At 41.7% G+C, this 15688-nt stretch overlaps 2 protein-coding genes across 5 annotated transcripts; both read left to right on the forward strand.

The window, feature by feature from the left end:
- Nucleotides 1-25: 25 nt before the first annotated feature.
- On the forward strand, nucleotides 26-13301 carry LOC133404057 (zinc finger protein 513-like). Of its 3 annotated transcripts, none has more exons than XM_061679643.1 (7): nucleotides 26-116; nucleotides 257-571; nucleotides 2740-2862; nucleotides 2998-3102; nucleotides 6154-6669; nucleotides 10199-10368; nucleotides 10751-13300. In XM_061679643.1, exons 2-7 carry the CDS (start codon nucleotides 532-534, stop codon nucleotides 11351-11353), a joined length of 1557 nt encoding a protein of 518 aa, XP_061535627.1. In that variant the 5' UTR covers nucleotides 26-116; nucleotides 257-531; the 3' UTR covers nucleotides 11354-13300. The 3 variants fall into 3 exon arrangements, with proteins under 3 accessions (XP_061535627.1, XP_061535636.1, XP_061535645.1); XM_061679652.1 differs by having other exon boundaries at nucleotides 60-116; nucleotides 191-571; XM_061679661.1 differs by having other exon boundaries at nucleotides 60-571; nucleotides 3010-3102; nucleotides 10751-13301.
- A 135-nt stretch (nucleotides 13302-13436) lies between these two features.
- plaat1l (phospholipase A and acyltransferase 1-like) lies at nucleotides 13437-15620 on the forward strand. Of its 2 annotated transcripts, XM_061679704.1 has the most exons (5): nucleotides 13437-13613; nucleotides 13678-13816; nucleotides 14887-14975; nucleotides 15044-15208; nucleotides 15309-15620. In XM_061679704.1, the coding sequence occupies exons 1-5, from the start codon at nucleotides 13605-13607 to the stop codon at nucleotides 15372-15374; spliced, it is 468 nt and encodes a 155-aa protein (XP_061535688.1). In that variant the 5' UTR covers nucleotides 13437-13604; the 3' UTR covers nucleotides 15375-15620. The 2 variants fall into 2 exon arrangements, with proteins under 2 accessions (XP_061535688.1, XP_061535678.1); XM_061679694.1 differs by having other exon boundaries at nucleotides 13437-13816.
- Nucleotides 15621-15688: the final 68 nt, after the last annotated feature.

Below are 15688 nucleotides of genomic sequence, written 5' to 3' on the forward strand. Positions count from 1 at the left end.
ACCCACAATCAGCTAAACCAGTCTTGAGTGACGTCACATCAAATCTGTCAGCTGCGCGGCGTGTGTGTGCGTGTGTGTCTGTGTGTGCGACAACATTGCGGGAGACTTAGTTCCAGGTGCGTTTTCTGCTACAAAGATCAAATTTAATTCAATGTTGACATGTGGTATGGAACTTGTGGTGTGTGTTTAGCAAGATGGCTCCGTTGGAGAAGTGTCTCGAGAAAAGCCAAATAGTGTCCTCTTTGATATTTGGCAGTTGGCACCTTGTGTTAAGAGACAAGAAGAGAACATTTGGGACGCCGCCGCTGTCGTGTTTCGCTGTTCGGTCCGCGCTGACAACAATAACTTGTTAGTCGCTCCGTTGGAGGAAAAGGAAGGAGATGACGAAGACGATGACGATGTCGATGATGGGACTCAGTCAGCTGGCGGCCAGGCAGGAGAAGTGACGGAGCGAACCGACGGCTGTGACCGTGGAACGTGGAAGCTGTCTTGCCGAATCCCGCACAGGATCCCCGCGACGAGGAGGCAAGAATGCCCCGTAGGAAACAGTCCAACCCGCAGCCCGTCAAATGTGAGTTGTTCTCCTGTTTTTGCCTTCTTTTTGTGTGTGTCAACTTAGCAAGGCAATTGAAGTTACATTTTGGGGAACTTGTGTCCTGTTGTTATTATTATTTAAAATATATATATTTTTTTAATGTTTGGTATATGGAACAGGTCCGACTGGTCCAACATATTGGTTGACTTTGTTTGCGCTTCCTCTTCTTTGTGTGTCTTATCGCATCCTGACTTCAGCGTCTGTCCTTGACACTTCTTCCTGTTTCCACTTCCGCACCTGACCCCCACGCCTTCTCCTCCGCGTTTTCTTCATCTCTTCCTATTTGTCTTTGGCTGATTCTGCTTACATGTTATCTCTAATGTTTCGACTATTTTTGGCCTAAGCAGGTTGGAATGTTTCTCTTTGCTGGAAAAGCAATTGTGCATCGAAGCTGTTCATTGTCTTACTAAAGTGTTTCCTTCTTTAACTCTTCCTCAGAGGTCTCTTGAGTAGCCCAATATTGTACTCAAGTAAGAGTACTGTTACTTTAGAATAATATGATCCAAGTAAAGGTAAAGGTAAATAATTGTCCTCCAAAAGTTTACTTGAGTAAGAGTAAGAAAGTACTCAGTGGAAAAAAACCTACTAAAATACTGAATAAATGGTATATTTTTTAAATCAAAGCATAAACCTCAAATAAAATAAAAAATGACAGCTGGGATAGGCTCCAGCACGCCTGCGACCCTAGTGAGGATAAGCGGCTCAGAAAATGGATGGATGGATGTATAAAAAGTGAATGAGCAAATTCTGATATTGTTGTGTGTGCGTGCGCATGTGTGCCCACGTGTGTTTGTAAGCGAGATTAGCACATACCCCAAAAGATGCATGTTTTACAGATACTTGTGACCATAAAGTAGGGCGAATTGGTTTTATGTGGGATGGAATATCAACATTTGGGTAGACCGTGCCAGAGAAATACTAAGATGCATGAAAGCTGTTGTTTTTCATTGTCTGAAATGTAAACGCAGTCACGCGCCCTTGCCTTCAATGGGAAACGACAACCTTCCCAACATGGCCGCCACGGAGGCACGTTGATTAGCTGGGTTGACGTATCTAGTGATCATATCGCTGCCCGCGAAGCCCAATAGAAGACGTTGTGTGTGTGTGTGTGTGTGTGTGTGTGTGTGTGTGTGTGTGTGTGTGTGGGTGGGTGTGTGGTCATGTGACTGCCTTGTGTCGTTTGATTGGTCAAACATCATTAGAGGTTCCGTGGTATTGGAGCAAACAGCACCCAATGCGGAAGTTTTGGTCCAAACTGATAGATCGCACATGGAAAAAAAAAAAAGATAAATAAGCCATAATTGTTGTATGTGCCCTGCGATTGGCTGGCAACCAATTGCGATTGGCTGGCAACTGCCCGATGATAGCTGGGATAGGCTCCAGCATACCCGCGACCCTTGTGAGGATAAGCGGCGCAGAAAATGGATGGATGGATGATAAATAAAAGCAACAAGTGTCATGTTGATCATTTTAATGGAGTAAAAATACTGTTTCTTCTTAACATAAATACTCGAGTAAAGGTAAAAAGTATGTTGCATTAAAACTACTCTGACAAGTACAATTTATCCAAAATGCTACTTGAGTAAATGTAACAGTAGTAAATGTAGTGCATTCCTACCCACCTCTGCTATTCCTCCTCTTTACTTATCACACCGTCACAGATTTCCTCTATGTCCGCTCACACTTCCTGTGTCATGTCATTAAACTCTTTATATCGCGCCAGTAAATGTTATCTCAAAGCACTTTACACATTGAGCAGGTCGAGCTTGCTTAGCTGTGCGACAGTACGTTGAGTAAACATCACTGTTGATGCCTTTAGAGCTGCCTACTAGTTCACAAGGCTAGTGTGCTGAACTCTTCTCTCTGGGGAACGTGGTCATAGGGTCCAGCCAAGTGCTGGTGTGTGTGGGATGACCACCGAAACTCCCTTTTAAAGAAGAAACCTCCAAAAGAACCCAGCCTCTGTGGGGCCATCGTCTGCATCGGCTGGTTGGATTGAGATGGAGATACAGAGTATAGCTAGAAACAGAAAAGGCGTTGTTTTCTCTGTCTCAAGCCTGATGGACCTTTGCTTGCTCTCTTCCTGAGTCTCGAAATTGGCCCTGTTTTAGGTTCTAACAGGATTCACATGTTTTTGTTCCCAGTGGAGTTAGAGGATGGCAGTGTATCGTGCAACCCGGAATGTCTGGTTCTGGACAGTGGCATTCTGCTAAGTGGAGAGTTGGAATTTGACAACTCTGAAATCATGGGTTTAGACGCAGATTCTGGTCAGTTACATTCACACACACACACACACACACACACACACACACACACACACACACACACATACACGTTCTTCAGACCATACTTTAAAGTGTTCTCCGTGTCACGTGTGACTGTGTTTTCTCTCCGTGTGCAAGAGGATTCTTCAGGGCTAACAGACACAGCAGTCCCACCATTCCTCTCATGTAAAGGCTGTGGTCAGCTTCTCTGTGACACGCCACTGGGAGAAGGGTTTGATCTTGGTAAGCTCACTTCATCACATGTTGCATTTTATCGCCTTTGAGGACATTTCACCATGACGTCACACATACTCCCAGGTGTTAAAAGCCCAAACAATCTCCGATGGCACCACTAGAAAACACACCTTTCTGTCATTTGACAGATCCGTTGAGAAAACACGGGAATTAGCCTCAATGATGAGTTTAGCCTTATTCTCTACCACCGTAGTTTGAATGTGTGAAATGTTAGTCGAAACAAAGATGTTACATGAGGTAAATTGCTTGGAAGGGAGATGTAACACTGTAACAAACCCCAATTCCAATGTGTATAATGTAAATAAAAACAGAATACAATTATTTACAAATCCTTTTCAACCTATATTCAATTTAACAAACTAGAAATATGATATTAAAGTTCAAACTGATGAACTTTTTTTTTTTTTAACAAATATTCACTCATTTTGAATTTGATGCCTGCAGCACGTTCCAAAAAAGCTGGGACAGGGCATCTACTTTTAACATCACTCAATAAGTGTTTGGGAACTGAGGACACTAATTGTTGAAGATTCTTTCCCATTCTTCCTGGATGTACAACTTCAGTTGCTCAACAGTCCGCAGTCTCTGTTGTCGTATTTTGCGCTTCATGATGCGCCATACATTTTTGATGGGAGTACTACTCGCATTCTTTAACTACAAAGCCACGCTGTTGTAAAACATGCGAAATGTGGTTTGGCATTGTCTTGCTAAAATAAGAAGGGACATCCCTTGAATGGCAGCATATGTTGCTTCAAAATCTGTATGTACCTTTCAGCATTTATCAGAATCAGAATCATCTTTATTTGCCAAGTATGTCCAAAACACACAAGGAATTTGTCTCCGGTAGTTGGAGCCGCTCTAGTACAACAGACAGTCAATTTACAGAACACTTTGGAGACATAAAGACATTGACAAAAAACAATTGTGCAAAAAGATGCAGAGTCCTCTAGCACTTAGAGCAGTTCGAATGACTAATATTGCAATAGTCCGGTGCAATGACCATTGTGCAAAGGGTGCTGAGACTTCAAGGAGTGTAATCGGTTTAAAGTTACGAGTAGTGCGAGTGAGTAGTGGGATTTATGGTGCCATCACAGATGTGCAAGTTGCCCATGCCATAAGCACTAACACCCCCCTCTCCATTATCACAGATGCTGCCTTTTTGAGCTTTGGGCTGTTAACAATCCGGATGGTTCTTTTCCCTTTTTTTTTTTTTTTTTTTTTTTTTTTTTTTTTAAATTGTTTTTCACAAAACTCGTCAGACGCAAGACACTTTTCTACTTTGCGACATCCTGGGCCGATGGCAAGTCAGCCTTTGGTCGCCATAATGATCAGGGGCAGAACCTATGCCTCCTGACTAAAGTCACAGAATGGACAAAAAAGAGTGCCGCTATAGTCCATCTCAGATGAACTCGGGCCCAGAGAAGCCAGCAGCATTTCTGTATGTTGTTGATATATGGCTTTCGCTTTGCATGGTACAGTTTTAACTTGCATTTGTAGATGTAGCGACGAACTGTGTTAACTGACAATGGTTTCCTGAAGCAATATCCTTTACACAATTATGCCGTTTTTTTAATACAGTGCCACCTGAGGGATTGAAGGTCAAAGCATTCAATGTTGGTTTTCGGCCTTGCCGTTTACGTGCAGAGATTTCGCCAGATTCTCTGAATCTCTTGATGATATTATGAACTGTAGATGATGAAATACCTAAATTGCAATTGTACAGTATGTTGAGAAACATTCTTAAATTGTTGGACTATTTGTTCACACAGTTGTTCACTACGTGGTGAACCTCACCCCATCCTTGCTTGTGACCAACTGAGCCTTTTAGGGAAGCTCCTTTTATACCCAATCATGACACTCACTTGTTTTCAATTAACCTGTTCAACTGTGGAACATTCCAAACAGGTGTTTTATTTATTTATTTATTTATTTTTACATTCCTCAATTTTCCCAGTCCTTTGTTGCTCCTGCCCGAGCTGTTTTGGAACATGTTGTAGACATCAAATTCAAAATAAGGGAATATTATATATTATTTATAAAAAAAAATAATCATAATAACTTTAATACATTTGAACATTACATATCTTCTCTTTGTAGTATATTGAATTGACTATAAATTGAAAATGATTTGCTAATCATTGTATTCTGTTTTTATATGTATGTATATGTTTTAGGGTACTTAAGACACTTCTGTCTTAGTTAACATAATCGTTAAGGGACTAGCTAATTTATTGACTTTTTTTCTGTTGCTCGGATTAATGGCACAGACTTGCTCTTTTGATGGTAAAATGGGAAGTGCATTGTAGCCTGCTTGCAGACAACCCAACCAAACATTTGATACATACCTGTGAGAAAATGTCTTCCACAAACTCAGTAGTTCGATTGAAATCTTTCCAATTGAAGATCTCTGGTCAACTGTTTACATGTGACGTTATATATTCGAATGGGTGTATTCATTCCACTACATTTAATTGGAACAGGCGTGTGACATGCACACATCGATGTGAACGTCACGTCATTTGTCAAGAGGGAGGTCCGTCGTCTATTCAGTCTAGTAGTTGGGATTGTTTTTATTTGATTATTTAAAAAATGCTTGATAACAACAACTTATATAAATAGTTAAAAACAAGATCTCAGTCGCATACGGGATCTCCGTTGCATACAAGCTCCATCAGGAACCGCCATACTTACGCCATGCTTAAGCGATGACATCGCTGCTCGTTTACGTCAAGACGGAGCATACGTTTTCCTGACTCTTAGGAATATTCGACCTCTGTGAAACCAAATGAAATTCCATTCAGATTTGGTCTGTTTATTCCAGTTAAGGTGTTTATATGGAGCATTTTCATTCGGTTTGGGCTTCTAAACGGTATGTGCTTCTAAACCGATTATAATCGGAATAGAAGTAGACCTTCTAATGATGGAGGTTTGGTTCCCAGTCTGTTCATTAGCAGTGGCTACCCCGCTGCCAGTTACTCTTTCTATCTTCTCTGTACAACTACTTACGACATCCACTCCATTTGTCCTCTTTATCCACAGGTTTGACAGCAGTGGGTCATGATCCTAAGGCAGAGCTTTACTGTCTCAACTGTGAAGGTGGTGTCCCGGGTTCAGTCTCAATCGCGTCCATACCGGTGGCAGATGACAAGATGGCCGACATTTCCCTTGTTGGTGCATCCGACAGGAAGAAAAGGAGCGAAACTAAAATGGGTGCAACTGGCGACCTTCCTCATAAAATATACTCCTGTTCACTGTGCACCTTCACTTCACGTTACTCGAATCACCTCAAACGGCACATGCACATCCACGACGGCCAGAAACCATACCGGTGCCCCGTATGCCCCTATGCTTCAACCCAGCTGGTCAACCTGCAGCGCCATGCACGCACACACACGGGGGAAAAGCCATATCGCTGCCATCAGTGCAACTATGCCTGCAGTTCCCTTGGAAACCTGCGCCGGCACCAGCGCATGCATACACTGGACCGCCGGCCAAGGAGGGACAAGGAGAGTAGAAGAGCCAGTACGAGAAAAGTGAACAGCAAAAGCGGAAAAGGTAGAAAACTGTCAAGTCAACAACATATTTACTCATGTACTTCAAATTCCTGCTGTCATCTTGTTTGTCGGATTTGGAAAGCAGCGTGGTGTTCAGTGGTTAGCACCTCTGCCTCACAGTTCTGAGGTTTGGGGTTTGAATCCGGGCTCCTTGAAAGTTCTCGTCTATGTTTTGTCCAGGGATTCTGGCTTCCTCCCATATTCTTAAAAAAAAAAAAAAAACATGCATGTTAGGTCAATTGAAAACTCTAAATTGTCCTTAGGTATGAATGTGAATTTGAATGTGAATGCTTGTTAGTCTATAGGTGCCTTGCGACTGGCCGGTGTCCAGTCCAAGGTGTACCCCACCTTTCACCCAAAGTCAGCAGAGATAAGGGCTACGTCACCTGCCACGACCCTAATGAGCATAAGTGGTATAGAAAAAATAGGAAGCTTAAACGGTTATAGACTTGTGTATTGTCATGGATCAAGGGCCAAACTTTTTCCATTGAGGCCCACATACAGAAAAATGGAAGGAAGAGGGGGAATTGAGGGAGGGGGGTACACTTCAACTTGTGCTTAGGAATGAATGAATGGGTTAGGGTGGGTGTTAGTTTTATTTACAATTTTCTACATGTGGCCCTCAGTAGAAAAAGTTTGGACCATGTTTAGGTAACATGCTAAATACAATTCAATAAGCTGTACGTCAACATATGCAAGGCAGGTAAACATGTTCAAAGATAAGAGTAACACTCATCTGTTGTTATCGGTAGTATTAGTGTGATTGGTTTGTTTAATTTATAAAATGCATGATATCTTGTAAACTTTTTTAAACGGTTTACATTTTTTAACGATCATGCAATTCTTGTAACATTCAATTTATGTTAGTTTAATTTTTTAACTTACAAGAATTATGTCCCAACTTGAAACACTTGAACTTTTTTTTGTAATATTGGTGTAGGCCAGGTTTAATTTTATTTATTAGAATATGTAGGGTTTCAATAAAAAACATACATTGGACCGCAGATTTTGGATACACCTGGTCAAGGACTTGCAGCTGCTGGTATTGGGCACTTGGTGAAGAGAAACAGGAGAAGAACTGTCAACTGGTGGAAGGATGCCACTCAAACATTGAGAGGTTCTGCTGGGAACTCGTCAGAAAGAGTTTGACTCCCATTCTCCCACTTCCAATACAACTTGGAGGTGGACACTAGGGGCCATATCCCATGACTCCATTGTTGAAGTGACTGACTGTATGTATCTTACAATAATGTATGGTAGCAAACCTGCAGTTGTGTTACATGGATTGTTGCAAGAGTTTTAAAATATCTGACTGTGAAACCTGGAAGGTGTCTGTGATAGTGACTGGATGAGTGAGATGGGGGTGGGGCCAGTGGACGAGAAAGGCAAGAGGAATATTTTTTCTGGATACATTATCGGCACAGTATGCAGTTTTCAACCCGGCAACCTAGCAATATTTGAATGTATCCTGATTTCAGTCACCGCCCTTGCCATCGCTACCTTGCGTCTGCCAAAAGAAACGCCCACAGCTAACTAAACTTCGACAACAAAATAGAACGAGTAAGAGGCCGGTTCATCACGCTCGCCTGGCCGCCTCTGATTGCATCTCGGTTGGCTGTGGCCGCGTCAATGGCCCTCTGGAATTGGCCTGGAGGAAGGGACCGCTGTGTCCTGCTCTCCTGCAGCCGCCTTCGAGTGCACCTCTGGGTCGGCCGCAAGCTAGCAGTTTTACATGAAATAGTGTAACCAGAGGTTACTTACCTGACGACTCGGTGAGAATGGTGATGTGACGTATACAATGGCTTTCCAAGCGCAGCCATCCGTGTGTAGGACACACCGCTGTTATGTATCTTTACCCTTGATTTGAAGAAGAGAGCCAGATCCTTTTTAACTTTTGTTGCTGTTGTTGTTAAATAATCTGGCCAAGAAATTTACCGTATTTTCACGACTATAAGGCGCACCGCATTAAAAGGCGCAGTCTCAGTTACGGGGTCTAGTTCTGTATTTAACACATACATAACGCACCGTATTATTTGGTGCAGGCATGGTAAAACATACGCTAGCTTAAAACATACGGTAGCATGCATGCACGCTAAAAAAAAATTTCAAAGAGGCAGCGGGAGCAAAACTCAGTTCGGTTGTACTTTATTGAAGTATGTAACAATGTACTCATGTTATTTTTTGATCAATCCTTATCCACAAATCCATCAAAGTCCTCAACTTCTGTATGCGAAATGAACAGCTGGGTAAATTCTCCATCAAACGCCAGGTTCCCTCTCGTCATTGTCTGAGTCAGTCCCGTTGCCGTGCGGCTCCTCAGAAATGTTGCCGGCTTTTACGAAAGCTCGAACAACAGTGCAAGCAGACACGTTAGCCCAAGCATCCACAATCCATTCACACATTGTGGCGTAACTTGCCTGGCACTGCCTCCTAGTCTTAGTAAAGCTGTATTCGCCATCTGTCATCCATCGCTCCCACGCCACTCGCAACTTCACCTTGAACGCCCTGTTTACACCGATGTCCAGCGGTTGGAGTTCTTCGTCAAGTCTCCCGGAATGATGGCAAGCTCCAAGTTATTGCATTCAGTCGAATGGTGACTGTAGAGACGCTTCTCCCGGCTGTTCTTTCCTCATTAATCCATTGCTCGAGTTGGTCTTCCAACTCGGGCCACCTCGCCTTGTTTCTGCGGAAACTCACCTTTGTCTTCTTCACTTGGCGAAGCTCGTTTTCCTGGTTCCTCCACTTGCGAACCATGGATTTGTTGATCTTGAATTCTCTTGCGGCTGCTCGATTCCCATGTTCCTCCGCGTAACTGATAGCTTGGACGTGCTTCGTAAGCGTGTCTTTTCTTAAGTGCCATTTTCGGGGGTCCTTAGCCAAACCGATGTTGTTTTGCACAATGCACACCCCGGCACTATATACCTACTGGAGGCGTACCTTTAGCGTCCTCCTTCACGTGCACCCTTCCCCCTTTAACGTCCGCATGCTGTCCTCAGTCCCGTCCGCCTTTATATAAGCAGCCTGTCGGCAGGAAACGCTCCCAGTCAGTCAAGCAGAGCGCTCATCAAAGTCACACAACAACATTTACAGATTTTGGAACTCTGTGCGCACATAAGGCGCGCCGCATTATAAGGCGCCCCATCCATTTCGGAGAAAATTTAAGACTTAAGTGGGCCTTATGGTCGTGAAAAAATACGGTAATAGTCTATATTTACGAGGAGCTACATGTGTTCCCGCAAGCCTCCTTGTGTGCAGTGGCTGTATGCAAATTATTGACAGACTATTCAGTCACTCCTCCTGTCACTACACTCTCTGATTGGCTCGTTCTGTCCCGCCATAACACGATTTTGCACAACCCATCACACTGACATTGCTCCTAGGGTTCCTGCAGGTGAGTGGTGTGCAGCAAGAGTATGAATACAGCGGGAAATTCATTTGAAGAGTGTTAATTGAATTTCCCTTTAGGGGTTAAGAGTTTAAAAAAAAGCTGTTGAATTCCACATCTCTTCTTCCTCCTCCTGCCATTCTAGCTGTCTCAGACCTGACGCTACGGGTTACTCAGGAGTCTGGTTACCTGCAGGCACAGGGCAAGCTGAGCTCCGCCTCAGGCCCTGTCCTGCTCTTTCCGCTGTGCTGCCGGCTTTGTGGCCTCACCCTGGAGGGCATCAACATGGAGGACATCAAGGATAGTGGTAGACAGGTGTGTTAAAATATATATCTTTGCTTCATTTGAAAAAATCTTTAGTAAAAGGCATGTGGTCTCCACAGCAACAGATGTGGAAATAGTAGTAGTAGAAGTAAATATAGACTCAGAAATGTACTTACTCGAAGTAAAAAAGTAAATAATTTTTACTCTCAATTATCCCATAGCTTTGCTTAGGTTGAGAACAAACAAACAAATGCTAAATTAGCAAATGATAACTATTTAATAAAATTGTCAAAAAGTAATCTGAAAAATAATTACTCAACTAAAGTTACTTGGAAAAAAATCTACTTAAATACAGTATTTAAGTATTTGGACTTGGCTCCTTCCCACTGCTGCATAGCGACAACAATCTTTTTTAAGCTTGTTTTGTTTTTAGGTGTGCGATCGCTGCTCGTTGGACGCGCTGGTCAAAGATGGTGTCGATTGTCCCAGAAGTACATTTGGGCCTATGGAGTCACGCCAGCTTGGCAGCCAGCTGTACCGCTGCCCTCTGTGCCCATTTTTGTCCCATTACCCCAACCATCTGGCACGCCACACTCACATCCACATCCACTCTGAGGAGAAACCTCACCGCTGTCCACAGTGCCCTTACACATCCTCCCACCTGGACAACCTCAAACGGCACCTGCGTGTGCACACGGGCGAGAAGCCATACCAGTGCCCGTCATGCAGCTACGCGTGCGGCAACCTCGCCAACCTGCGCCGACACGAGCGCATCCACTCGGGCGCCAAGCCGTTCCACTGTGACATTTGTGGCTACTCGTGCAACCAGAGCATGAACTTGAAGAGACACATGCTGCGACACACTGGCGAAAAGCCTTATGCCTGCAGTGAGTGTGACTACACCACGGGACACTTGGACAACTACAAACGCCATCAGAGGAAACATGGACATGGCATGGACAACTGGGATCAGGTAGCGCCCCAACATGGCCTCAGCTGGGCCAAACAACCTCAGGAGAACCAGGGACACAGTTAGTCTGTTTGGGCGTGTCTGAGTCTGTACTTTCCAGGGACGGCAACTTTGCCTCTTTTGACAAAAACTAAAAAGACTTGAGACTCACTTTGGACTTGGGAGTTAAAGACTTGTGACTTGACTTGAGACATGATGAGGTGTTACACATACAGTTGTGTTAAAAATAATGACAACATTACTGACCAGATAAATCTGTTTTAGGTAGAAATTATGTTACTACACGACAAATAATTTGACAGTAGGCGTAGTCGAATCATATAAAACCAACAGACCCAACATTCACAAAATGAATGCTATTGAGTCAAATTTATTTATTTAACCTTTATTTATCCAGGGAAAGGCAGTTGAGAGCAGATTCTCAATTGCAATGAGTAAAACAAAACAAAATAAAAACAAATACACAACAGATTGTACAATTTGATGTAGTTACATAATATATTACATCATAATAAATGGTTCTGAACCTGCTAAAAACTGGTGCTGCGATCATGTACACTTGTGCAGCATCCCTTACTAAACTTTTAAACAGTGGTATTGGGATGAATGGTGAGTTTTATTATTTGTTGCCGAGTGTCATTTGGGGCAGAAAATTGAAAAGATCCACCAAATGTAGTGCGGACTTTGGGAACGAAGAGATTAATATAAGAAAAATGGCAGTCCAAGACAAACTTGCCAGTTGAACACGCACAGCTGCCGAGGCAAAGAAAGCTTCCTTCTTAAAAATTTACCGCAATTAACCAATGACACTTAATACACTGTGTAACATTATATATACACATTCTAGTCCTACATAGTGGTTTTACAACTTAATTGGTTATTAAAAGGAATGCTAAATCCAAACGATTTTTATATTTCTCCAGTAAATATTTGAGGTTGTAAAGAAAATGCAGACACTGCTATTTTTTGAACAGCCCAATATTCATTTTTCTTTCTTTTCTGTGAAGTAATAAATGTATTCATTTTTCTTCGTTTTCATTGAGAATATAACGTGCAGTATTCTCAATGTATTGAAAAGAAAGACTATTCAAGTATAAGGATTGTGAGCTCATGTTTTAAAACACTGCTATTGTTTTACACACAACTGTACATACAGGTGAGATAAATTGGCCAATATTTTCTAACCTCATCATCATTTGACCCAACTGGTCTTCTGTCTTTATAAAAACCAAATACTGCATTCCTTGACTTATCACAGTGACATGACGTGACTACTTGTGATGTGACTTGCCCAAGGCATAATGGCTGATGACTTGCTTAAAACGTAATCTCACCATCTCAGGTAACCACTAAATTCAGGCGCCAACCTATTTACAGACAGGACTATGAAGCTGATATCAACCTAATCTGGTTACACTGGGTTACAGGAAAAAAGAAATTCAGGACAATTTTGCATCGCTGAATCTGAAAACGACATCACTTTCTCTTGTTCAGGTCAGGTTTTTATGCAAATTTGTTCAATGTATCAATCAAATGTTACAAACTTTGCTTACTAAATTTAATAGTAGACATTGATAAAAGTAAGTACCTGTAAATTGAACGTTACGTCGTCATTGTTCAAAATTCAGGGCACAAACCCCTGTTTATTGGAACCTCTAAAGTGAAAATACCTGTTCATCTAAACAAAAACATGTAGCTGTAGTTCAAAAGGTTGACCTGATATATATCACAAATATCACATAAGGTTTGCTCAAAAACTCTGGGATATTTGCATTTAGCACATCAAAACTGTCCTAAAACAGCTAAAATCCTAGACAATAAATTTGTTGTTGACCAGTATTATCAATGCCTACCAATTTAGTGTTATGGGCCACCGTCATGTTGATCGTTTCTGTTATGAATTTTGCAGCATTCACGTCGGAATCATTGCTCACCTATGTTACATGCTGATGTCATTTTCTAAATAAAAAAAGTTATTTTATTATGAATAGAATAATACAAACAAATATTAATAAACATTCTAAGATGAACTTTGTGTTTTGCTTTGATGAACACATGCTATCTTTTGAATTAAAAAGTGACTTCCTCTTTTACCCTCTGAGCCGGAAACAGCTGCTTCTCTGGCTGTATGCGGAGAAAAGGACTCAGCCATGGATGTCCCCTATAAACGCCCACATCACAACTTCAGCTAAGACGCCAATGTGACCATAAACAAATGCTGATGGGTGGAGTTGCCATGTTGCGACTGACAGTTACACATTGCCACTCAAGCCAGGACCAGACCAAACGTGCAGAGTGGCACTGACAGCTTGAACTCATGGGTCAGGTAAACACTAAACCTAATGCTTTTTCTTCCGCAGACAACACCTTTGAGGCTCTTTTTCGTGCAGTTTCTGCAGAAGCATTTCCCACCCAAGCCGTTCCCTGGAGACATCGTGGAGTATCCGAGGAACAAATACTTCTCCCACTTTGCCATCTACTATGGGGAGAAGGATGGCGTTCGCTACGTGGCTCACCTGACATCCCGAGGTATGGTGGATACTAAAGATTTACACACCTGTGTTCAAATGGCAGTTTTTTAAATATATATATATATATATATATATATATATATATATATAATAAGAAAAAGATAAACACCATTTTCCATATGTGATTAGGAGATTTTGTTATGGTCCAGTGAAACCAACATTGAACTTTTTGGCCATAAAAAGGTACGTTTGATGAAAACATAACATCTCTCATTCTCAAAAGAACACCATACCTATAGTGAAGCATTGTAGTGGCAGCATCATGCTTTGAGGCTGTTTTTCGTCACCTGGGGAAGGCCAGACAAGGTGGAGGGTATTATTAACAGTTCAAAAATAACAATGAGTGTTAGCACAAAGCTGCCTGGCCCTGTCTCCACTCACCTTGCAAATGCAAGCTTATGCTCGGCAGCCACAAATCAATTCCAAGAACTCTTGTTGTGATTATTGACACAGACCTGAGTTTTTAAGAACAACTTAAAGCTGTGAACAAGTCTTCTATTACCACCTGAAGAACATCTGAAGTCTCAAAGATGATCTGTCCAAACAAGACACAGAAAATCTGTTTCGCGCCTTCATTTTTAGTAGGTTGGACTATAAAAGAACTGGGGCTTAGGCAAGGTGGAAGGAACTATGAACAGTTTGAAATAGCGCTCATTGTTTCCACAAAACCTTTAAGCTTCTGCTAGAATGCCCAAAAATGCCAGGAAAAGCCTACTAGATCATCTGAAAATGTGTTTAACATGAGTCTGTATGTGATTTGTTAATTCTGAACAAAGCCACATCGATAAGTGGGTGATGTGCACACTTGTGCAACCACATGAATTGTTTATTTATTTATTTATTTATTTATTTTTGTTATGTCCCCGCTTAAAAACAAAAAAAAACATTTCCATTGAGTTGTACGGATTATAGTTCACATTAATGGTGGAAAAAGTTTTGAAACGATTTATCTTGGTCTCCTTTTATATCACAAAAATCTGGCATTTGAACAATCTTGGGTGGACTTTTATATCCACTGTACATTTTTCTTTGTTTTGTTTTTGAATTTCAAGTAACTCTTCTTCCCAGATTCAGACTCCAAACTCCCACTCTTTGGCCGGGCCCTGAGGTCGGAAGTCAAATTGGATCCGCTCGAGCTGCTGGGGAAAAAGTACAAGGTGATATACAATGTTGTTCATGAGTGCGGGTTAACTATGCAAATGAGAAAAATCTTCTTGCTTTTTAGGTGAACAACATGCTTGATGACTGCTTCCCAGCCAGAGATTTCCACAGTATTGTGAAACAGTCCATTGACGACATGATCGGACAGGAAGTGACCTTTGACATTTTGTTCCACAACAGTGAGCACCAGGCGACACTCTTTAGATACGGAGTCAAAAAGTCACAGCAGGTAAAAGCTCTCAATACTTCCATTTAAAAAAAAAAAAAAAAAAAACGTGATTTAGGCTGGCTGTTCCATGATGCTATAAAATAACAGTGGCGTGTTGCAGATTGAAAAAATCTACGAGCACATCATGCCTGCATGGGAGAAGCTCCTTGAGGAGAAGAAGCTGTGAAGGTGCTTCAGATGTATTTCTCAATCTCAATTATATTGACAAGATTAAGATTTACATAAACTTGTAACAATATTACACGATCAAGTCATTTTCTTTCTTTCACTGAATCATCTTGATTGCTCCCTTTTAAGAAAATTGTTCAAATAATGATATTCAAAAACTGTTTTTTGTCAAATAAAACACATTTTGCGTGTGAACGTTGAAATATTTTGTTTTTTCTCGTGTTTTTAAGCGTTTGACTTTTTAATGGCAGCGTGATTCATTCTGACGTAGAGGATCTTTTCATCGTTCTGGTTTTAAATGGCAACGTGATT

The sequence above is a fragment of the Phycodurus eques genome, chromosome 1 (genome assembly GCF_024500275.1).
Source record: "Phycodurus eques isolate BA_2022a chromosome 1, UOR_Pequ_1.1, whole genome shotgun sequence".
In the NCBI taxonomy this organism is placed as follows: domain Eukaryota; kingdom Metazoa; phylum Chordata; class Actinopteri; order Syngnathiformes; family Syngnathidae; genus Phycodurus; species Phycodurus eques.

Bases quoted from the DNA above. Each gene is read 5' to 3' on its own strand.
- LOC133404057 (XM_061679643.1), top strand. From the start codon at position 532: ATGCCCCGTAGGAAACAGTCCAACCCGCAGCCCGTCAAAT. The intron at 3,103-6,153 runs GTAAGCTCACTT...CTTTATCCACAG, and splicing joins GGGAGAAGGGTTTGATCTTG to GTTTGACAGCAGTGGGTCAT. The intron at 6,670-10,198 runs GTAGAAAACTGT...CTGCCATTCTAG, and splicing joins GAACAGCAAAAGCGGAAAAG to CTGTCTCAGACCTGACGCTA.
- plaat1l (XM_061679694.1), top strand. From the start codon at position 13,630: ATGCTTTTTCTTCCGCAGACAACACCTTTGAGGCTCTTTTTCGTGCAG. The intron at 13,817-14,886 runs GTATGGTGGATA...TCTTCTTCCCAG, and splicing joins GGCTCACCTGACATCCCGAG to ATTCAGACTCCAAACTCCCA. The intron at 15,209-15,308 runs GTAAAAGCTCTC...GGCGTGTTGCAG, and splicing joins GAGTCAAAAAGTCACAGCAG to ATTGAAAAAATCTACGAGCA.